The sequence below is a fragment of the Lates calcarifer genome, linkage group LG12, assembly GCF_001640805.2.
Source record: "Lates calcarifer isolate ASB-BC8 linkage group LG12, TLL_Latcal_v3, whole genome shotgun sequence".
Classification (NCBI taxonomy): Eukaryota; Metazoa; Chordata; class Actinopteri; family Centropomidae; genus Lates; species Lates calcarifer.
Window position 1 is genome coordinate 4906219 of NC_066844.1, and position 24628 is coordinate 4930846.

Consider the following 24628-nt stretch of genomic DNA (forward strand, 5'->3'; position numbering starts at 1 on the left):
AGTGGGCTGTGGGCTGTCGTCTGTTCTGTTTGTGTATCTTCAGTTTCTGTTTTTTTTTTCTTTTTCTTTTTTCGCCTTTGATTCCTCTCATTTCTCTCACTGTTGCCTCCTTGCAGGGTGTTGCTCAGGACTTCATGTTGTCTTGTAATCACTGTTTGACTCTCTCCCTCCTCTCTGTTATTTTTCTGTCTTGCTGAAGTCTCCTGCAGCCTCCACAGCTCTGCAGCCTCCTCTACCTCCTCCTGTCTCTCTCTGTCGTGGTTCTGCATTGCTGTGGTTTTGGTTTTTGGTTTTGTTTTTTGGGGTGATCCTTTGAGTTCTGTTTGTTGACTTGCTTTCTTTTTGATTGTCAGACACCCCTCCTTCCTCCCCTCCCCTCTTCGCCCCCCTCTGCCCGCCATGCGTTCTCCCATGGTTCAGTGCTGCGCCTGTTTACAGTTCTGTGGTTGGTCAGTGGGTCTCAGTCCTGTTCATGTGAAGCTGTGTCAGTTAGTTCTATGTTGTGGCTTGTCTTCAGAGTGGACCATGTGCATAAAGCTCTCACAGCTTCCTGGTTTGACACCGACTCATCCCCACATTCAGAGTGTCTAAATGTCATGTTGAGGTCGTGTTGTCCTGCAATTCACTTCCCCTTTTTTAGCAAAGTTCAGTGTGGGGAGTTTCTCATCATCAACCTGATGAAACTCAGAGTGAAGCAATGACACCGACAGTGAAGGAGTTGTCAAAAAAACACATTACTACACATTAGAGATGCACCCTCTGGTTTTGTGCAAAGTCTTTGAAGGTCCCTGAGCTCACTGTGGATGTTTTCTACAAAATATCAACAGCGAGCTGGGAGAAAATGTCTGTTTCAGAGACATTGAGCCTCATGGAAGAATGTTTTCATATTCTTATCCTAAGTTCTCTTCTGTCTTTCTGTTATGTTTGCTTACATGAGTGAACAAACGCTTGTTTTAACTTGATTAGTGTCACTGTCCACAGGTTATAATCTACAGCTATCATCAGTTGCTATATAAGACTTCTCATTCTGCTGCATTTGCAGAAATGTTTTGCTCACAAAAATGTTTCTCAGGTGTGAAAAGAACCACAAAACTTTAATGGTCGAGCTGTCAGAAATCAGCAAACACAAATTAAGCTGATCCAAGAAAATGAGATGTATTACTGCAGCTGTTTTAGTCATGTACTTGTGACTAAACTGGGAGTCAGTCAAGCCGATGTGGCAGTGCTCACCTGAACTGTGTAAGTTTACATGCTGAAATACTCAAGTATTTCACTGTAGTGTCGTGGGATTCCAGTAACATATTTAAAGTCAGACTCATCCTTATCTTACATCCCGCCCTCCCCTCTAGACACACTCATCCTGAATTACTTCACAGTGCAACCTCTCTACACTGAGTATCACATCACACAAGTAGGAATTACATCTGAAATGTCAAGTTATTTTATATTACATCAGTCTCATTTAAAACAGTGGCACAGGTTTCCATGTCACCATTAGCACCTTCTGTACGACCCCTGGTTTGTCTTTTTTCCCTGTGGAGGAAGCAGACTGTCTGTGCATGATTAGTCCTGTACATCTAAATCTGTGAGTGTGGCAACTGCTTCTTACATGAGGCTCAATCAGTGAATATGTTTTAATACGTTTTCATTGAAAACTTGCTGCACAAACACTGCACATTCCAGCCCTCATTATTATTATCATTATTGTTATTTTTACTGACTATTTTTCCAGTGAAAGTTTCTCCAGCAGAAACCAGATAAATTCGATCAAATCAGTCGTCCTCTCTGACCCAGCAGTCTTCATCATTCGACACCAGTAGATAATAGAAAAGGGAAACCTTCTTCCACACACTCCATTCCTTTGGAATGTTATTTGAATTTCATTAAAATGGCTGGGTTAGATTTTGAATAACCTGGGCAGAGTTTCTCAGCAGTGGAACTTGTCATTTAGAGACCTTTTTTTTTACTGGTCATCCAGGAATCTAAACCTGCTTTATGTCCATGATCTGTTGGTATTGTTGGTTCCAGAAGTAATGCTGATATTGTTACCAAAAGTGACTCCAGGAAAACACAGTCAGCTGACGGATGGAGGTTTTGTGTATATATTTAAAGGCCCAATCACATTTGTACATTAATAATTTAACGAGGAAATTATGGGCTTTCAAGACAAACTCATCCCAGTTTCAGTCACTGTTGTCAGCTCAGTTGTTTCACGAGGACAAACAGCACATCAGACCTCAGTGTGTCAGGTTAGTTGTAGGTCTGCTCTGTTTTCCATTCATCACCTGCTCACATTTCTTTGGTATGGAAATAGGACAAAACAGCAGTGGATGGGGAGGGAACGCTGGCGGCTGAATTCAGCGTAAGCTCTCCAGCTTAGTGATCAAACAGATCCAAAAAAAAAGAGAGAAAAAGCTGCACTTACAGTACTACAGTCCAAACAGGATCACAGCTGATGAAGTGAAATGCAAATACACAGTTTGTTTATGCAAATGAGGAGCAGAGCCGCCCGAGCAGGACGTGAAACCAGACGCCATGTCAGACTTCAGAGCCCAGCCTCGTTTCCAAACTCTGAGCTCTGATGTGGAACACAACACAGTGTGTGTGTGTGTTTGTGAGTGTGTGATTGTGTGATTGACAGCCCCCCTGTTAAATCCTCTCTGTTGTTTCTGCTGTTCTCTGTTCTGTCTGCTGCTCCTCATTACGACCTGCTGCTCCCAACTCGTCTGTGACACTCTCTGAAAAGCTACCTGGAACTTTTTTTTTTGGTCATGATTGTCCTGTGATCATAAAAAAATGATGAACATGCTTGCTACTCTCTGCATTCAGCCAAAAGGGTCACCATGTTAATGATAAAGAGTCAGGGGTCTTTTTTTTCTGATCTCTGAGAAAATGCGGTCGTTTTCGACTTCCCTTCCGACTGAATCTGTAACGTTTTCTCTGCCTCTCTACCCTTTATCCCCAAACCACTCCTGAACCCTCCTCCCTTCTTCTGTTTGTTTTGTTTTGTGATTTATTGTTGATTTAATTCATTCACCGTTTATCAAACCATCCTTCCTTACCCTCATCCTCTGCTCCTGATCCCTCCATCCTATCCCATAACTCCCTCTCTCATCCCTCCTTCATCATCACCTCTTCCTCATCACAAACCCTTTCCTAACCTCCTCCTCATCCCCCTTTCCCCTCTGCCCTTGTTCTACCTTTCTCCTCACTCATTTGTCCCTTAAAACCTGCCTCCTCCTCCTCTTTTTACCCCTCAACCACCACCTTATCCCCCCGTGCCCCCAAATCCCCTCCTCCTCTTCCTCCTCCTCCTCCTCCTCCTCCAGCTAAGACCCAGGACGGCATCGCCCTGGAGATCCAGCCCCTGAAGAGCGAGGAGGCCGCCGAGTTGGAGGAGAAAGAAGAGAAAGAGGAGGCCAAACCAGTGAAGAAGGTCAACGTGACCAAGAAGGAGAAGTCTGTGCTGCAGGGCAAACTGACCAGATTGGCTGTGCAGATTGGGAAAGCTGGTGAGCACCACACACACACACACACACACACACACACACACACACACACATATAGGATATGAAACCTCCCTCAAAAGAGCAGTCAGACATTTTATGATGCCCTTTCCTTCTATATTTGCCAACAGTGAGATGTTTCAGATGCATTGTGTGTCCAGTTTAGCGACAGATCCACAACGGGTTTAACCTAGCTTAGCAACTGCTTAAAAAACTCAGAAACTGCTAGCTTAGCTCTGTCAAAAGACAAAAAATACACCTTCCAACATCTGTTAAATCAAGTCATACTAAACAAGTGTAATAGACAGTATTAAAGATGCTACATGTAAGTTTTAGCTATCACTACATAGACAACGTTAGCATTAACAGCTGTTTACATACAAAGAGCTTCAACCATTGTTGCGTTAACAAGACAAGAGGTGAGAATACATCCTCTGGGCAGTGCTACCTCTTTATCCTCTCCTGTTGGACTAAGGGCAGACATGGTGGTCTGCAGACACTGACTGCTCACATATACATGGATAGTGATGTGTAGTCATGGTGCAGGTGTCTCTGCTGGACAGACAGAGAGTCAAAGTTGCCTTGAAGCACATTTATGCCCTTTAGAGGATTAAGCATTGTGCTGTAGTTCATCTCTCCTTGTGAGTGAGTTCCAGAACAAAGTCATAACCTTGATGTTTGGAGTGGTTAAGGTGATTTAACTGTTCATCAGCTCTGAATATCTAATGTTAGAAAAGCTCTGAATGCAGCATAGTTTTTTTTATTGCAGGTTGATGTGTGTTGCTCACTGCCAGAAAAGAGAAATAAATATTTGAACCGTGTCTGATGGCATCTCTCTGCCGGCGTCTGTGAAGGTTTTTTTTAATATTATCAGTGTCTTACAGCTGCCTGCCAAGTGAAATTCAGTCAGAGCCAGAGGTCTCCAACCACAGTTCTTGCAAAGTCACAGTACTAAAGCCACTCAAAACTGATTAATAATGAGTGGGAAATACAGATTAAATCACCTGTCCAGTTTAAACTCTGATCCTGGTCAGTGTGTAATCTAAAAATGAGGGTGGATCATGATTTTGCAAAGTCACTGGACAATAACTGATCCTGGATCTCTGTCTTTACAAGGGGGGAGGATTTCCAGAAATGTGGGACTGTTCCTTTAATATTACACAAAGTGCTCAGGACGAGGCTGAGGGTCAGAACGCACTCAGTTTTATTGGATGGATGTTTTAGTGGGAACATGATTCATCCCGGAATTGAAGGTATTTTCTGTGTCATTTCAATTGACCTTAATACACTGAGGGGCTTTCAGGACAGAGTGGAGGGGGGGGGCTCCATTCATGAACCAGACTCAGTAATAAACTGCCCCTCATTACTGGACTGAAATAGAATTTGAGCCAAAAAACTTTGACTGACAGGAGAGCTGACGCTGAAAAACAGAAGCTGTGGCATTTTTCTGTCTCACCTGCTTCTGATTCTACACCCAGGATGTCGTCTGACTACTCTGATTACACTTGTGTATCATGAAGACTTATGCTTCCAACTTTGTATTTGGCTGTAGTTTAACCATGATGTGTGTTTTATCCACCTGATATATTCAAATGTAGCATTCAGGAGTCAAACATGGAGAGAGAGAAAAGGGATGACAGGACATTTTGATAAACTTTTTAAACTTCTAGGCCTCAAAGATGACTGTACACAAACTTTTTTCAATACACGAAACCACCTGAATCTCATCTTTATTGTTTTTCAACAAACTGCTATAAACTGTTATTGGACATCAGACTGTCCTTGAATGCACCATGAGACGTTTTAAAAACATTACTGCAACAAAAACTCACAGTGAGTCATTCATGTTTATTAGCCTCTGACTTGACATGAAAGGGACGTGTTCTCGTCTTAAAACCCGCTCGTCTCGTTCCAACCAGGTCTGATCATGTCGGCCGTGACCGTCATCATCCTCATCCTCTACTTTGTGATCGACACCTTTGGGATCCAGGGTCGGGCCTGGGTGGCCGAGTGCACCCCCATCTACATCCAGTACTTTGTCAAGTTCTTCATTATTGGCGTGACGGTGCTGGTGGTGGCCGTTCCTGAGGGGCTGCCGCTCGCCGTCACCATCTCCCTGGCCTACTCTGTCAAGGTGAGCAGGATGGGAAGCAGAGGGGATTATGGGAAATGTAGCATGACTGGATTTTCACCTTCAAGGCCAGGTCTGAAAGCAAACCCTGTTCTCCATCTTTTTAGAAAATGATGAAGGATAACAATCTGGTGCGTCACCTGGACGCCTGCGAGACCATGGGCAACGCCACGGCCATCTGTTCGGACAAGACGGGCACGCTGACCATGAACCGGATGACGGTGGTGCAGGCGTACATCGGTGACACACACTACAAAACCGTCCCTGAACCGGACGCCATCAAACCTGAGACTCTGGAAATGATGGTCAACAGCATCTCCATCAACTCAGCGTACACCACCAAGATCCTGGTGAGACCTTCGCTGCATCTAACCCTAACTCGAACCCTAAACCTGATCAGACCCTTACTAGTCTTGGGGTCCTCCCCTCATTGCTGCTAAAACTGATGAAACTTAAAACCTTTTCTCCTCCTCCTCAGCCTCCAGAGAAAGAAGGCGGCCTGCCCCGCCACGTGGGCAACAAAACCGAGTGTGCTCTGCTGGGCCTAGGTGCTGGACCTGAAGAGGGACTACCAGCCAATCAGAGACGAGATCCCAGAGGAGAAGCTCTACAAGGTCTACACCTTCAACTCCTCCCGTAAGTCCATGAGCACGGTGCTGAAGAACGCAGACGGAGGCTTCCGCATGTACAGCAAAGGAGCGTCGGAGATCATCCTGAGGAAGTAAGGCGTGAGATCAAATCCCAAAAGGAATGAAGTAATAGATTACATCCCTCACTCAGCTTGATGATAACCCACCTCCTCTGTCTCTCCCTTCTCTCCTCTCGCAGATGCTCTCGTATCTTAGGACGCCCAGGGCCAGCCCCGGGTCTTCAAGCCGAAGGACCGTGACGAGATGGTGCGCAAGGTGATCGAGCCGATGGCGTGCGACGGGCTGAGGACCATCTGCGTGGCCTACAGGGAATTCCCCGCCGAGGCCGGAGAGCCAGACTGGGACAGTGAGAACGACATCCTGAACGAGCTCACCTGCATCGCCGTGGTCGGAATCGAGGACCCCGTCAGACCTGAGGTACGGAGCACGGTTAAGATCTAACTTTACTCTACTTGAAACCAGTTCTAAATAAGTAAAAACCTGGAGAATTTTTCAAGGTATCTGTCCTGGTGACACAAGAGAGTCAGACTGGCGGAGCAGAAAATCATGAGTGCCGTGTTTGTATGAGGGTCATACAAACAGAGCACAGAGAGGAGGCAGCAGAGCAGAGGCTGTGACAGATAAAATAAAACAGACTTAAGTGTGGTTACATTTTACTTGATTTTTATATCAAGTGATATCGCTTGATATCGCTCCTGAAGTGTAACAGAATCCACCAATAAAGGAGGCAGTGCGAGCTGTTTGGTGTAGATGTGTGTTAACTGTAGGTCTTTTTAACAACAGAACTATAAAACAACTTTCATTATTCATGATGTGTCATTCACCCTTTTACCCTGTGTCATGTGAGAGGAGGAGGAAACACATTTTAATGATCTATCAGAGACTGGAATGAGTCACAAGAGAAAGATGCATATGAGAAAAATGAGGAAATGTTTCATACAAATCAGAAAAATTAACTAGTTCTTACATGTTCTGTTTCCACACTGGAAGGCAAGATGAAAAGTCTGAACCTCCCGGGTGCATCCTGCTGTATTTTATCTTTTTGTCTCGACCCCCGTGAATCATATAAATAAAGGATAACGGTGCACGCTCTCATACTGTCTCTCCTCAGAGACATTCATGATGTTTCACTCGGCTGTTTGCGTGAAAAATGACAGAAGCAGCAGAACGTGACTTTGATGAACGGCGGTTAAGAGCCTGCAGCTCAGTGTGGCTGCAGCCGCTGTCACCTGCAGGATTACATCGACTTCTGTCAGGTGTCAGTGGTTCTACAGCTCTCGTGTTTTTAGTCTGCGGCTGTTTTCACTCATACGAAAAAAAAGTCCGGCTTACAAATGCAGCAGAGAGTCACTGAGGTTTAGTTTATTCCTGAAAGATCATGAGATAATACAGAGAAAATGGATGTGAAATCTTCCACATGAAGAGTCTAAGTTGAACTGATCTGACAGGCTGCTCATGATTATTTTATAGTATTTGTGTTCTAAGGGAAAATGTTCCAGCGTTCAGCGGTTTATGACAGTGCCGAGATAAATGAACACTCTTTTCCTAACAGGAAGACTGAAGTGAGTCCTGCTCAGGTGTGTCAGATTTGGACACTCTGAAGTGTTAAATGAAGCCTGTAATGAAGCTCAGAAAGCATCAGTGCTGCTGCCTGCTGCTTTAATGTCAGAGCACAAAGATCACAGACAGGATGGAAATAACTGGAGAGCAGCAGGAGGCAGTCAGCGGCTCGTCGTTTATCTCTACACGACCTGTGATGGACACAAAGCTCTTCAGATTATTTTTAGGTTTTTGGCACAAAATTTAGTCTCTGTGTTCATATTCTGAAACATAAAACATGTATAATACTGTGACCTGACTGTGTGTATAACAATTAGTGGTCAGTTCCTTGACTTTAAGGGCAGAGGTGATGGAGGATACAACACTGTTCAAATTCCCATGATGACCCAGTTCAACTGCTCAGCAGAGCAAATCACAACTACAAAAGTACTCTACTACTCCCATCACTTACTGTTGCTATGCCTGGCAGCTTTTTAATCGACTCTACTCTGTCCTTTACAGTGTGGCAGCAGATTTACAGTCACTATATAATGGAGTTACATCATGACATAATATCATTTGACCTCTGAAGTAACACTAGGTTATTACTGTGGGTTGTACGTTAGTCAGCTGAACATGCTATCGGTAGCATTTTTACATTAAATCAGACAAATGCACTGTTTAAAACATTCTTTTGCTCCTGTGTTTTTGGTTGTAGAAAGGTGACAAAAAATAAACCAACCTACAAGCTCTTTGTATACAGAGCATCTCTCTTACTGCAGTCACATGCACGCCACTTCAACATGTGGAGACATCCCGGACAAACACTGTTTGACGTTGATCGTTTCACTTTCTGGTAAAATGTTTGTTTTAATAACATCAGGCTCCTTCACCCCTTCACCTTCGGCTCAAGGCTCCCCTCTGCATGAATCAGAGATATGAAGTTGTATTTGTAGGCAAACACACAGGATCTCTGTTGGTCAGCAGACACCTCCTGATGAGCAGAGGAAGTAGCCAACAGTTTTCTGATTGTCATCTGGTCATCACATCACCACAGACTCCTCACAGAGCTCTGTCTGTACCTCTGTTTATCTGCTCGATTGTGTCTGACAGCCTGAGGTGAATGAGGTGTCAGTAACAGCAGGATGAAGAACAGCAGCAGAGGCAGAGGTAGACCCGGCTGCTGCTGCTGTTACAAGACGAGTCGGGTCTCCTGCTCAGGTCAACATCCTCTGAGTCGCTGCTTTATTTAGCGTGACTTTAGTAAAATAAACCTCAGCATCAGTTTTCACATGGACTAAATAATCTGAATAATCAGAATAACCCTTAAAATAATGGATGGATCAGGAACAGAAGCCGTTGAGTTTCATGTCGTTGGTGTCATGTTGTTCTGACTTCACACGTTTATTTTTTTCCCAAAACTCCCCCAGGTACCCGAGGCTATTTCCAAGTGCCAGCGTGCAGGCATCACTGTGCGCATGGTGACTGGAGATAACATCAACACCGCCCGCGCCATCGCAACCAAGTGTGGCATCCTGCTGCCCGGGGAGGACTTCCTGTGTCTGGAGGGCAAAGAGTTCAACCAACAGATCAGAAACGACAAGGGAGAGGTGAGACAAGCAGAAAGATGCAGTCTATGTAATTAAAGTTAAAGGCAGGGATTGTATTTGGCACATGATGATGAAAAAAACGATTAAACTATTTTTGTTATGTTTTACTTTTCTAGGTGGAACAAGAGCGTCTGGACAAAGTTTGGCCCAAACTGCGTGTTCTGGCTCGTTCATCACCGACAGACAAACACACTCTGGTCAAAGGTCGGTTCATTCAAAAGGGATTCAGTGTTATATAGGATCTATATTAGGATATATGTAGGATAAATATTCAGAGTGTCTACAGGGTCTTAAAGGGTATTAAACCCAACAGATGGCCGCCCACCCTGAGTCTGGTTCTGCCCGAGATTTTCCTCCCCACTGTCACCGAGTGCTTGCTCATGGTGGGAACTGTTGGGTCTCTCTTTGTAAATATTTTAATATTAAGAGTACAGTCAAGACCTGCTCTCTATGAGAAGTGCCCTGAGATAACTTCTGTTGTGATTTGGTGCTATTTAAATAAAATTTAATTGAACTGAAAAGGAATAAATCAACGAAAACTAAGGCCCTTAAAAATAATTGAAGTGTCTCTTTTACCATTTAAAAGGTATTAAATTGTCGGTGTTCATTGTGCATGGCCTTTTTATCCAAAGGGTTTGTACGAATTTATTTATGTTTCATAGCCACGTCAAGCTGCACAGAGCAGATTGAAGCCCTGACGCAGGTACAGCATAGAACAGTCAGTCGATTTTCAAGGTGTGTGAAACCAGTTACAGGGCCGTCTTAAAATATACTGAAAAGGTCTTTAAAAGAAGTTAAAGTTACTGAACTTAGCTTCAAGATTCCTGCATTTACCCTGAAATTAGCAAAGGTAAGTGCAAACCAGATCTCATGTTGGTTGAAAACTCTCAATTGTCATTGCATGTTTTTGTTTTAAATGCAGATGGGGTGAATTAATCTGCTGCTGCAGTATCTTTCCTGAAATATTCATACACTCATTGAGATGGAGAATCTGTTCATCTGTTTCCACTCAGGCATCATTGACAGCACAGTGGGTGAAACCCGACAGGTGGTGGCAGTGACAGGAGACGGCACCAACGACGGCCCCGCCCTCAAAAAAGCCGATGTTGGCTTTGCCATGGTAACCACGTCTTCAATATTTTAAACCTTTTTTTTTCCACCTGTTGTCTTCACTCCTTCACTCATCTGCTGCTTCAGTTTGCTCTGCATCATTACCAATAAAAATCCTTTGAGTTAATTACATTTCTAATGCAGCCATGAAATAGGTATTTTCTCTAAACGTCATCCACAATAACACTCAAGCTTAATGCCGTGGATTCATTAAGGTGGCTGTGAAATGGAATAATAAATCAGTAAATGTTGAGCTTGGATGCCTCAGATCATCCACACAGTGGGGGGGGGGGGGCATGTTCACTGCCTTTATCCCTCAAAGACCAACACGTTTACAAACCATGCTGCTGTGTTTTAGATGCTTTGTGGTCAAATTAATTCATAGACTTTAATTATAAGAGTTACAGTTCTTCAAAAGTTGGTGATAGATTCGACGTCTGATGTATCCTCGCAGCTGCGTCAGATGAACTCAAATAACCCCAAACCATCATGATCCAAATATCTTCTTATCAGTGTATTATTAATTGGATGCTATTTAACATTATTAATAATATGAAACTCGATTTTATTACTTCATTTAACCATTGCAGTTTGAACAGTTTACTCAGTATTTTCACACACTCACGTGAGAGCACTTGTAACACTGGCTGTTTATTTTCCCCATTAAAATGTTTAACTCAATAGTTTTTAATCAAATCATCACCCGCTATGTTTTATTTTAGTTTAGTTAATTCATTCAACTTTCTACATGCCCCCTGACAACTGCAGAAGTACCCTCTGGGGTAAAAGTACCCCTGGTTTCCTGGTTGGGAATCACTGGATTAGACAATTTAAGCAAGTTTCAAGAGTTTTTAATTTGATTTTTATTTTTGTAAAGACGAGTATGATGTTAGTGACTGCTGGGAAATGAGAGAACACACATTTGAACATCTAAGAATGTACAGCATGCATACAAAATATTTACATTTACATTATTTGTAGTTAAAATTTGCAGACACACTGGTGTGATCCTCTATGACTATCTGCTGACACAGACTCTGAAATCAGTTCAGTTTATATCTTCAGCAGGTGAATAACCGAAAAGAAAATACACCCCTTCATATTTTATAGTGTTTTCTTCAGTGTCCTGTAGTTATATTTCAGTTTTATGAAGCCTTTACTGTGTGAGTGCAGAACAGAGTTGATATCTGATGTGTGACCTTGCGACTCCTCACGAGGATAAAACAAACTCAGCCCCGAGCAACAGAGAACAGACCACCCACAACTTCAGGTGAAAAAAGAAACAAAAACAGCGCTCGTGTGGAGCCTGCAGCTAAAACACTGACTCAGTGGAAACATTACTCTCACCCACAGCATGATGGGAGCTGTAGTGCCAGAAACTCAGGACATATACATACAAACATACATTACAAATGGTGTCCTCTGGGTTCTGATGGGTCAGAGGGTTAAATGCAGTTGTGAAGCAGCAGCAGGAGCAGAACGTGATTCACCTGAGGAGTGTTGGTGAAACACAGACAAAGACAATGATTGAAACCTGAATCATTGTTTTGTCATCGATGAATCAGCTGCTGATGATTATTTGTTCATCAGATCAGAGGGGAGTCACAGGGAGGCGTTTTTCTTCCAGCTCACATCAGAGCTGCACTGAAAAATGATCAACTGATATCACAGCAGATACGTATCAATTAACAAAGGCCTGTGGTTGAGCTGTGTAACATCAGCTGAGCTCTGTGTGTTGGATGTTGTTGTTGTTGTGACCTTTATTTACTGAGGAAAAGTCATCTGAACACCAGTGTCTCCTGCAGGCTGCTGAGCAGCTGCTGTGCTGTCAAATGGCTCCCTGGCAATACTTACTGTTCCTAAACACATCGCGGAAACAACTCTGGGGACTTAAACCAGTGACCTTCCAGTCCTAATGTGTCCCATTTGGAATATTTTCAGTTTGCACCAAGTGTCCCTGTTCAATTATCACCTGTTCAGCTGGAAAACACAGAGCGATCTGCCTCCGTCTGTTTGGGACACAGCGACTCAGATCACAGCTTCTTCTCGGTTACTGTTAACATGAGGCTAATTCTCCTGCTTTATTTTTACCGCTGTGTCAGTTGATTGGGTTTAAAATATTCCCAGTTAAAGCTGTGTACACTTTAGCAGCATTTTCCTCTAAACCAGGGATGTCAAACTCAAATCACCAGGGAGCCACCGGTCGGGTTGTTCTCTGCTAGAACAGTGGGGAAGGAAAGAAAAAATCCACCATATAAAAATCCAACCATATCCTCTCTGAAGCCGAGCACCTGGTCTTACCTTATCCTCTTCTTTGTACCTGTCAGACTGCTTCAGAGGTACAGTAGGATAATGGTGCTGAGGGTGTATTACTGAGAACAGCTGAGACAGGAAGTAGTCTTACCAAACCTTTAATTTTAAGTTTAGAAAGAGACATTTTCCTGTCAGGTGTCACAGCTGTTTGTTCCCAGTCTTTTGTGTCCATCAGTTGTGTCCAGTTCAACCACTTTTCTTCAGACCTTTCTTCTTTAAGATTTGAAGTAAAAAGACATTTTATTGTTTATTTAATAAAACTAATAATCGTTGTGTTTTCGTTTGCTTAGAATGGGCCGTTTATATCTACATTGGGAATTGGTTGTTATTCATGGAATCTGCCATTTTGTGCTGCCATGTTTCTACAGTAGACACCATAGACTCTCCATCTGACATGCTTGGAAAGGGAGGGGTGATCAGTTGGTTGCAATCTGCATTCTCACCACTAAATTCTACACAGTGCTCCTTTAATTAATGACTCCAAAAAACTAAAGATGGGGAAAGAAAATCTCAGGCTGGATGAGACAGTAAATACGTGGTTCTGTAGTTTGAGAGAAATCAGCGGTTGTCTTCAGAGCAACTTCAAAACTCTGTGAATACCTCAGGGGAAAAAATAACTGAGACTCCGAGGGAACAACAGCAAGACAAGACAACTGACAGTACGGTTAAATTGAAAATAGAAAAATGATGATGATGCAGCCCGAGGTGTCATTTAGCTCAGATCTGCAGCACAGATGTGGTTGATGAGGCAATGACAGGACTGAACTCAGAAACAGCCTGCTGGTCCTTACGTATGATTTATCCCATGTGTCATAAGTAGAAAAGAGTAAATGGGTATTTCCTCCAATCAAATATCTGATGATATTATGGTTTAATTTCATTGTTGGACTTTGAGCTCTACGTGATCCCGTGATGCTCCAACCAGGATTTGATCGTGTCCCTCCTCTGCCCCCTGTCAGGGAATCGCCGGCACAGATGTGGCGAAGGAGGCGTCTGACATCATCCTGACCGACGACAACTTCACCAGCATCGTCAAGGCCGTCATGTGGGGGAGGAACGTCTACGACAGCATCTCCAAGTTCCTGCAGTTCCAGCTGACCGTCAACGTGGTGGCCGTGATCGTGGCGTTCACCGGCGCCTGCATCACACAGGTGGGATGTCGGCAGTGTTACAGCTCAAGATGCTACCTATGGTGTTTTAAAGGAAGTCTGGTGCTGCAAAAGTTCAATTAAATCATCATTAAATTGTTAAATTATTTAATCATGGCTGATGCTCAGCTGTTAGTAAATCAGTTTTTCTCCCTTCTACCGTTTCTACCTGTTGATTTTTGTTTACTTTGATTAAGTTTTGATGCTCACTGCTGTGTTCGATGCACCTGCTCTCACACTCTGGTAAATCTCTGTCGGGTCAAATATCCACAGGAACAAGAAAAAGTGAATCCTTTGTGACTCTGATGTGACCGTCTCGGTGCTGCGAGGAGGCGAGGCGACCGTGTCACTTTTTTTTGTTTTATAATGTGTCTCTAATCATGAAAGTGAACTCCTGACACAATAAAAAAAGAGTAACTTGCGGCTGTGTATTAATTGAAAGGCTCACAGCTGGCAGGACAGATAACTAACTCGTCTACAGAGCGGAGAACAGAAAGTAGGCTAAGATACAGCCTGAAACCATGGCAACACGTCACCATCATAATCCTGAAATATAACAGGGACTCAGCAGGTCTGTGGTCTCTGTGCTGTTTATGCTCACTGATCATCCACCGCTTGGTTTCTGATAGGGCGCTGAAATGTTGGCACAGATCATTAAAGGATGGTAAACTGATTTATGTCTTTATTGTTTATACAGAGACGGAGCCAGGGGCGTAGGTTGGGTTTCACAAGTGGAGGGGGTCCAATGAAATGTGTGTGTGTGTGGATGTGTGTGTTTTTCCTGTTTTAACATGCATTTAATTCATGAAAAATAAGATAACAATGATAGAAATAAAGGACAGCCCTCACCGCAGAGTGGCGATCAAAACACAGGAAGTCAGAATCGATTATTTTCACTCACACAGTTAAGAAAGTCCAGAGTAGCTGTGTGTATTATCTGTACAGGAAGAAAAATGTCCTGCCAGCACATGTGACAGTTTCCACATTAACCCTCACAGTCTGACAGAGAAATTGGTTTTCTAATCACCTCCTGATCTATTAACAGCTAATATGGAACAGATAATGGCTTCGCAACAATATTACCAGGACTGCACAGCATGTTATTGGTAAGGCACGTGTGCTAAAGTAGAAGGAGATGAGTTAAACAGCTCTCATTAAAGCCAAGTGCAGTTTAACCCTTTGATTGATTATGGTGAGAGTTATGATGCTTTCCTGCTTCAGGTAATTGAAATTTACAAGTCAGCTCTGTCTGAGAAAATGGACGACATCAGCCTTTGAATGTGGATTTGAACTCATCCAACACCTGCCCTGTTCACCTGATGAGGCCCCTCAGACTGCTGCCTCTTCCCCAGAAAGAAGAAGGAGCTCAGTGGTTGCCATTTTCATTTTCTCAGACAGAGCTGACCTTCAAGTTTCAACTAGCTGAAACAGAAAAACCACAAACTTTCTGCATAATCACTCAAAGCCTTGAACCTTACATATATGTAACAAGAGCTGTTTAACTCATCTCCTTCTACCTTAGGCCACAAACTTATCAATCACTTCTTGTAAATATAATCAATCAACAAGGAAAGAAAGGAAGGTTATAACTGCTGCACCACTTATCAGTCAAGTCTGCCTGTGACCAATGTCCATGTCCAGAAACTTTTCTAATAGTCTGTTTTCCAGAATAAAATTAATGTGTCACATGCCAAGAGTGTATTGTTAAAGCACTAAGTCCTGACACACACACATTAAAGTCTGTGTACAGGTGTTGGGAAGCACTGTGGTATTTGTGAGAAAAGTTTTACAAATCTTTCTGTGGCTCCAGTTTAAAGTTTAAAAATGAAAAAAAATCTGTAGCCTGCTCCTCATCGAGTTCTCTTATAGTTTCCTTGATAGACACCTGAGACTTCAGACTGATCCTGACTACATGCTGCAGTTTTACTACGTGTTGTCGGTTGTTGTTGTTTTTTATTATTCCTTCCTGTAAATTAAACTCCTCCTCCTCCTGCAGGACTCTCCTTTGAAGGCCGTACAGATGCTCTGGGTGAACCTCATCATGGACACTCTGGCATCTCTCGCTCTGGCCACTGAGCCGCCCACCTGAGTCTCTGCTGCTGCGTAAACCTTACGGCCGCGACAAGCCCCTCATCTCCAGGACCATGATGAAGAACATCCTGGGCCACGCCGTGTACCAGCTCGTCATCATCTTCACCCTGCTCTTTGCTGGTGAGTGTCAGCGACAGTGCCAGTCCACTTCAGAGGAAATACGTTTAATTGTTGTGGAAATAATGAGATTGATTCTGTGGATCTTGTCTCTCAGGTGAGACGTTTTTCGACATTGACAGCGGCCGCAACGCCCCCCTCCACTCGCCACCATCGGAGCACTACACCATCGTGTTCAACGTGTTCGTCATGATGCAGCTCTTCAACGAAATCAACGCCAGGAAGATCCACGGAGAGAGGAACGTGTTCGAGGGCATCTACAGGAACCCCATCTTCTGCAGCGTCGTACTGGGGACCTTCGCCCTGCAGGTAACTCCTCGTCGTCATCATCATCATCATCATGGCGGTCACTGTTGTTGAGAAAAGTTCTGAACATCAACAACATGTCCTGCGTTTCTTTTCCTCCTCAGATCATCATCGTTCAGTTTGGAGGGAAGCCGTTCTCCTGCACGGCTCTGACCATCGACCAGTGGCTGTGGTGCGTGTTCATTGGCGTGGGAGAGCTGCTGTGGGGACAGGTGAGACCAGAACCAGAACCAGAGGGAGTGCAACAGAGCCAGAATCAAACAAATATGAGCCTGAGTTCTGAGCCTCATTTACCGAGGAGAAGTCGAAGAGGTGGATACATGTGAGGTTTTGTGGCAGCAAACTGTTGCCTGTCACACTGCTGCTGCAGCGTTGCCATCACGACCATCGCCATGGTAATGAGCTCAGCACATGAAAGCAGCGCGACTCCCTGTTTACGAGCGCCGAGGGAAAACAAACCCAGCGTGTCAGTCCCTCTGAGGATACACACACGCACACACAGATGCACACACACACGATATGTTGTTAACATGTACACACACACACACACACACCCACACACACAGGATTAGAGAGCATACATTACACAAGAAAGAAAAAAAAGTTCAGTTCTGAGAAGCTTGATGGGTTCAGTTGGAGGGCAGAGACTGAGAACAGAGAGACAGAAAGATGCTGACAGAAAGAAGCTGATCTGAGGTCTGTGAGTTATTTTAGAGGTAAAACGCCTTTTGTTTCTAACAGAGAGAGAGAGAGAGAGAGAGAGAGAAGGTGACAGAAATATAAAAAGCTGATGTGCAGCTGCAGGGTGTGTCTCTCTCCTGTCCTTTTTTTTTTAATTGAACAATGAACAACAACAATTCAAGAACAGCACAACAGTACACATGACACAATATAATATATACACTGATCACTGACAGGTGAATAACACTGATCATGTCGTTACAATACAATGTTCTGCTGGGAAACCCTGGATTCCTGACATTCACCTGGCTTTTATTTTGACAAAAACCACCCACCTTAACAGACCAAACACTCCTCCCCCAGCAGGACAAAGCTCCCACCACAAAAACTGCTCAGAAAAATCTAGAGGAACTCGACAAAGGGCACAAGGTGTCGACCTGACCTCCAAACTCTCCAGATCCCACTCTGATCCAGCAGCTGTGGGACCTGTCTAATTTTGTGTAGTTCCCCCTTGTGCCGTCAAAATAGCTCTGACCCATTGGGACCTCTGAAGGTGTCCTGTGGTGTCTGGCACTGGGACATTGGCAGTGGATCCTTTGGGTCCTGTGGGTTGCACAGTGGGGCCTCCGTGGATCTGACTTGTTCCGGTGTATCTTACAGATGCTGGATCAGATTGGTAACATCCAGATGACTCAAGGTTTGATCAGTATTTTTCACAGAGGGTGTAAATAAATGAATGAAAACAAAAAAAAGATATTAGGCAAAGTTTGCACACAAAAAAATGAAAATATTTTTCAGTAGTTCTCATATTTGATAGGTAGTTCTGAGCCTATAGGTCGAGCTTCAGTGCAGCTGTAAACACTCCACTGATGAAAATCAAGATTTTAACCTTGTTGGTTCAAACATGTACAACTGAGTCTCTGATTTTGTTTGTGTTCGAACAGCTGAGTGGCTCTTTAACAACTCGAACAACTTTTTTTTTTTTGTCAAACTCAGCTGATCTCGGCCATCCCAACCCACCACCTGAAGTTCCTGAAGGAGGCGGGCCACGGCATCACAAAGGAGGAGATCCACGAGGAGGAGCTGACGGAGGGCGCCGATGAGATCGACCACGCCGAGATGGAGCTGAGGAGAGGCCAGATCCTCTGGTTCAGAGGTCTGAACCGCATCCAGACGCAGGTACGACTCACCATCACGACTCCCCGGCCATGTTTTAACTTTATTGCTAACTTTACTATTTTTTGTTTCAAGCTTTTTCTGTGTATGACGATAATAACGAGACTCAAACATCTGTTCTGTCAGAGCTGTTGCCATGGTAACACAGGATTCAGGAAGAAAACAGACGACATTTAAGTTTTGTTTTCAGATTATTTACATTTTTCTGGTCAGTTGTTATGTGAATTATTTTTAAACCTTTTGAAGCTTTCAGGTAAATTTCTGTTCTGTCGTCTACAAAGAACCCAACAACTTTAAATCCAAAGCCGAATCAACATGAGGTAAAGAACCGAGAGCGTAGACAAACCGTCCCACCAGAGACGTCGTGTTTCATCAACACAACAAGGAGACTTTTCATTAAGCACAAACGTTTCTGACAGTTTAAATGAGCTGTATTTCATTTTAGTCAAATGAGATTCAAACAGTCAGCAGTAAGAAGCGAGTGAAACTAATCAGCTCTGCCATTTTGGGCTAATTTGGTTTGTGATTTTATGAAACAAACAGAGTTTGTTTGTTTGTTTTGAGGAACAAAATATCTCCATCGCTGTGCAGAGAGACAGCGGTCAATGCACAATAGTTTTCTTTTCCTCAGGAGAAAAAAAAACACACATACTCTTCACACATAAACCAAACTGAGGAGACGATAAAATGTCTCCACTTGGAGTTGATGTGTCTGAAAACTAGAGGCTTAGGTCGAATGAAAACATGACACATCTCAAATGTATTTTGGATTAAGTTTATATTTCCAGAAGAAGCAACTAAACTCTAAAAAAGGAGCTAAAAAACTCTATATATTTAAAATCCAGTAGCATTTTAGATAAAAGTTTACTGTGGCTGCAGCAGACGACACAAACTCTCCTCCACATTCAGCCTGTTCAGTCATGTTGTTGTTGGAAAGAAATTAAAACACAGCAGAGGTAAAAGAGTAAAAGAGATTTAACACACACACACACACACACACACACATACACTGTAGCTGCTGTCCAGTTAATTTCACACTCTGCTGCAGAGCTCCGGCACAGAACCCACTTTATTAAAATACAGAAATTAAAGACGGCAACCAGCGTGGGACAGAAAACTTATTGGATATTATAAGTCAGTCTGTTAGCGACTGTGTTTTTCCATTGAGTTGTTTCTGTGCACATTTTTCAATCTGTGCATTAAAAAAGTAAACACAGAAAATTCTCAACAAAGTTTTAAAATGAGTTTTTACGCTTGGCCGAGAAGGAGAAGTTGGTTTATCAATAAATGCAAAATATAATAAAGTGAGGTGGAAACAGACAAATAAATCATGATGTACAGGAAGTACTCTTCCAATGAAGAGACAGAAACATCAGGTCTTTGTGGAGCGATGAGGAGACAAATATAAAAGTCATATTGACATAATTTTCTATGTGTTTTTTTCCATCTTTTAAAAGTGTGAGTGGCGCTCTTTTAATTATGTAATCTCATCTACTGCAATGGTTTAATGATACCTGCCTGGAGAAATAGTGCCACCAACTGTTTGAACTGAATGAACCAAGCTAATGTTATATATTGAAATGAAATTATGTGGCTGGAAACCTGATGAGTGTTGGAGGTAAACAACAGCACCTTCACACCACTGTGACTCATCTCACAGACTAGGACTTTGCTGTGTGTGTGTGTGTGTGTGTGTGTGTGTGTGTGTGTGTGTGTGTGTGTGTGCATGTGTGCGTGTGTGTGTGTGTGTGTAAAACCCTCCTCCTACAGGATAGATCAACACTCACTAAGCATTAGCATGTCCACAGGCAGTCCCATTCAGTCCCTGTGGGCTTCATTAGCCTCAATGCTAACACCCACCTACAGTAACAGCAGCCAACGCTCTGCTCCCACACAATCACACACATACACACACACACACACACTTACAAATATACTCAGGAGTCAGAGAGGTCAGGTGTTTTCCTCTCAGCTGAGGACTAACTTCTACTTATTGTGGCCAGAGGGTAAAAGCATCTGAATTAATAATAACTAATAATCCTCTTCTGCTTTGTCCTCTTGAGTTTCCAGTTTGACCTCTGCTGAAGCTAAAGCCGCTTCTTCACACACACATACTCTCTCTGAAAAGACTCAAACTAACAGGCAGAGCATCAGGCTTTTCACACATTTTAATATTGAATATTGAAACGTTTCTTTTTCAGACACAACCGTCAGTATCTTTCCATATATCTTACTTTACTAAAACATGTTTCTGCAACTATGATATTTACTATTACTCAACTTTTATCAAACCAAACTGCTCAAATTAGTGTTTATTTTGTCTGAGCATAAACAGCCAAACTTGAGTTTGTTTTAAATTGAATTAAATCAATTAAGAATTCCCTTTTATAATTAAAAAAAATCATTTTAAAGGACTTGTCTTTCATGTTGGTTTACAGCAGCTATAATCTACAGTGAGTTTCATCTCATTGTTTATCTGTCTGACCCACACCTTTACTGTTTCACTCTTTCCATTCTTGTAGTGTCATCTTCATCAAGTGGTTGTTTTCAGAGAATAATATAATAATACACAACCTGCTTGGACACAGTTCGACAGTATCTGGTGAACATAGTGGAGCATTTAGCCGCTAACAAGCCAGACATTTTACTCAGGAGGTGGTGGAGAGCAAAACCAGAGCAAAAAGAGAGGGAATATTGAACTAATATTGAACCTAAAAAACTGTAAGACATGTAAATTAAGTTCACCATGTCAACTTAAAAAATGTGATATTTCAGTGGTGGTTCAGCTACTAAATGGATGGACAGGTGCATGGTGGGTACAAAAAGTGTGTGTTAATAACCTTCACCTGGCATTCATGTAGCTGTTGAGCGTCATGAAAGAAGGAAGCGAAACAAAGCTCTCATCCCTCCTCCATCGAACATGCTGTGGAGAAAAGTGGAAGCTCTCTCTTTTCTCTTCATGCCTGTGTATCTGTAATATCAGTCTGTCGTTCTCCTGGGATGGGAGGATGAGGGGGATGGAGGGGGAGGCGACGAAAGGCTGCAAGCTAATTAGGTTCTTATCTCTCTATGCTCCTCTTCCTGTCCTCCTCCTCTCTAATCCTGGTGGGCAGCGTTGTGCCGCTCAACGCCTCGACAGTCAAACACAGTGGGGGAATAATTGGTACAAGCAGCACTCACTGCTGAAACTTTATCAGTCATTCGGAGTGACACATTTTCTCCTCGTTCTCCTGTCTCCACTCCTTTTATCTCCAAGTGCCGATTCAAAAGCTCTTTATTCATTGTTCTGTTTCCTCTTTCATCCCTTCGTTCCATCAAAGCTTCTTCTGGATTTTCACATTTTTGTCTTTCACCAAATATAAATGACAGCGTTCTCTCTCTCTCTCTCTCTCTCTTTTTATGTGTTTTCCTTCTCTTCTCTTCCATCCTCATCCTCCTCTTCTTGTTTTTGTTTCTGTTTCATGCCTCTTCACCCACTTTGCATCAGCTTGACGATGTTTTCTTTCTGCTGCAGAACAGATCATTACTGTTTTGGTTATCTCATCAGAGGATGGGATTAAAAAAAGATGACTTTTTAAAAGTAAATGGGCTAAAATGTGTAAAATAACATTGCAACAGGCTTTTGGAAGAAATAAGAATCTTTGTCTTTATCTCATGTTTCTTCTTTCTGCCACAAACAAAAGCTAATGACGTGTAAAAACTGGAAGGTGAAGACCAAGACTGGGTTTCATGTCAGTGTTTTTGATCCTGGCACAGATACGGTACTTTTTCCTGTTTAATAATACAAGCCAAACTTCTCAAATACATCTTTCTTTTATTTTATCTTAACACAAAACCACAGAACAAGAACTTTCCCCCCCAAAAAAGCTCTCTAAAATTAGATAAAATACGATTTACATTTTGGAAACGTGACCTCATCTCCACCTGGTAGTAACCTGTGTTTGGATATTTTATCTGGATCTGGACCCAGAAAACATCTGGAGGTGGTCTAGGCCTCATTATGATCAGGTGTCAAACCAGAATTAAGTCCATCCAGTACGGAGTTGAAAGATCACAGAGCTCCACCTCTACTGGTTACCTTAAGCTGCCTGTCAAAAAAAGAAAAGAATGAAGAACACAAATCTTTATTGTCATTAAATATGATGAAAGTTTAAAAAGAATACTTAAAATAATCTCACACGCATTCTCCAAAACCCTGAGTCCAATTTAAATAAATGATAAAATAAACTTATGATTATGAAAGTGTATCATAAGCAGAGTTAGCAGGGATATTGAAAAGGGTCTTCTCTTGTTAAATGACCTTTGTGCTGGAAGTCGTAGAGATACCTCGAGAATATCCAGCATCACTTCGCTTGACCTGAGATGTGCTGCGTTGAACTATTTTGTATTTTAACATCCTGTTACAGAAGAAGAATGGACATAATAAGAACAGATCCCAGGTTAATGCCAGATAGAGGTGAAGTCTGTCTGAGAATCTGGTACTCAAGCATTCAATGTCAACTCTGCTTTGATACCCAGCCTGCATTGGGAGAGACAAAGCTAAGCTCAACAGTACATACACCCACTGTTTTTCTATCTAAGTCCAAACACCCAGCAGCATCTTGATGTCATCGTACTAATATCTCAGAGATGTACATCAGCTCCTCGGTCACTCAGACGTCACTGCCGTCTTTCCATTAACACCTCAGCTGGTTCCAGCTGCTGCATTCAAACGACCTCCTCTCTCTGTGATAACTGACCTTCAAAACCCAAAACACAATCTTCACCTTCCAGCCTTTGAAAACCTTTTCTAACCTCTCTAGAAGTCCTTCCTTCCTTCTTGTTTCCTCTCCTCTGTCCTGTCTCCTCGCTCTGTCTCTGCTGTCTAACGGTGTGTTGTGGCTGTCCTTCCTTCAGATGGATGTGGTCTATACCTTCCAGACGGGCCAGGCGGCGGTGCCAGGTGCCCTGCGCCGCCAGCCGTCCGTCGTCAGCCAGCACAATGACGCCACTGCCGCCAAAACTCTCTCTAGCCCCACCCACGTAGGGCTTAGCTCCTCCTCCTCTCTCACCAACTCGGCCGGGGCTCCACCCCCTGCTGCTGCTGCTGCTTCCTCCTCCACTGCAGGCAGTGAGTCGGTGACCGGAGGCCAGCTAACACCACGCTTCACCCGGCTGGACTCTGTCTTCTTTTTCTCTGTTTGAAACTACACACTGAACGCTGCATGACTCACAAATCCATCACGCTGTTTCTGTCACCAGCAGGTGTCTGCACGTCCTGAACTAATCTGACAGTAATTACTTACCTATTAGTCTAAATAACCAACTCATAAAACATGATAGTAATTTACATTAAACTGGAACTGATGTGAGGTGTAGTCAGCCACTGTAACTGAGCTGGTTGTTCTGTAGTAACTGTTGCCTTTAGTTTGACTTGAGGAAGTGATGAAATGACTGTTGAGCTGTAATGACCTTAAATCTGGAGTGTTAGCAGCTTTTATTTTGTAATCTGCAGGTCAAAAGACATCTGTTTATCTCTCTAATGGGTGGATACTCTCGGCAAGCTGAACTGTGGGCAGCTGCAACCACTCAAACACTGCAGTGCGGCAGTGTTTACGACCCCTGACGAAAAAGCACAGTGTTGCTGTAAAATGGCACTGCTAATGTCACTGTCCGCTAACTTGCATTGTCTGCTGTGAATGTGAAAGAGGGAATGCTCAGTTTGTGTTTACAGTCACTAAAACAGGAAATACATCTGTGAATTCATTGTAGGAAAGAGATAAGTGAGTAGCCATAAGTCTGACAGGAAGCTAAACTGGACGTGATTAGCCTAGCTTAGCATGACGACTGGAAGGAGAGGGAATCTGCCAATTCAAAATACAACACAAATAAATCTGCCAGCATAAATATAATTTTGATTTCAATCACTGGATTTATTTACAGTAAGAAAAATCTAGAATATATCCAGCTTCACCATCCAAAAACTCCCTAAATGAACCTGCAGACAACCTGATCTGTGCTTCCTACTCCACTTTCTTCTGCTGTAGCTTCCTCTTCATCTTAATCTCTCTCTTGTCATCCACTTCCCCCTCGGCCTGCTGCTTCTCCTCCTGCATGTTGTGGAGATTTAAACTCTTGACATGCGTCCATTAACCCTGATGTGACTTGCTGCCTGACGGGTCAATGACAGATCACAACTGTCGGCACACGAGAAGAGAAAGTAGCTGTGAATCCTTCTGATCTGTGACATAGAAAAAAAAATCCCTGTCCT

General features: G+C 43.0%; 1 protein-coding gene across 1 annotated transcript in view; it reads left to right on the forward strand.

Moving 5' to 3' along the window:
* The window catches only part of LOC108889786 (plasma membrane calcium-transporting ATPase 1-like), an 88577-nt gene that overhangs the window by 57718 nt on the left and 6231 nt on the right, over nt 1-24628 (forward strand). Inside the window, 16 exon segments of the mRNA XM_018686415.2 lie at nt 3330-3512; nt 5426-5640; nt 5745-5987; nt 6116-6184; nt 6186-6358; nt 6466-6481; nt 6483-6704; nt 9257-9436; nt 9553-9640; nt 10450-10556; nt 13819-14010; nt 16004-16093; nt 16095-16218; nt 16313-16524; nt 16626-16733; nt 18199-18381. Coding sequence (XP_018541931.1) covers nt 3330-3512; nt 5426-5640; nt 5745-5987; nt 6116-6184; nt 6186-6358; nt 6466-6481; nt 6483-6704; nt 9257-9436; nt 9553-9640; nt 10450-10556; nt 13819-14010; nt 16004-16093; nt 16095-16218; nt 16313-16524; nt 16626-16733; nt 18199-18381 — 2405 coding nt within the window.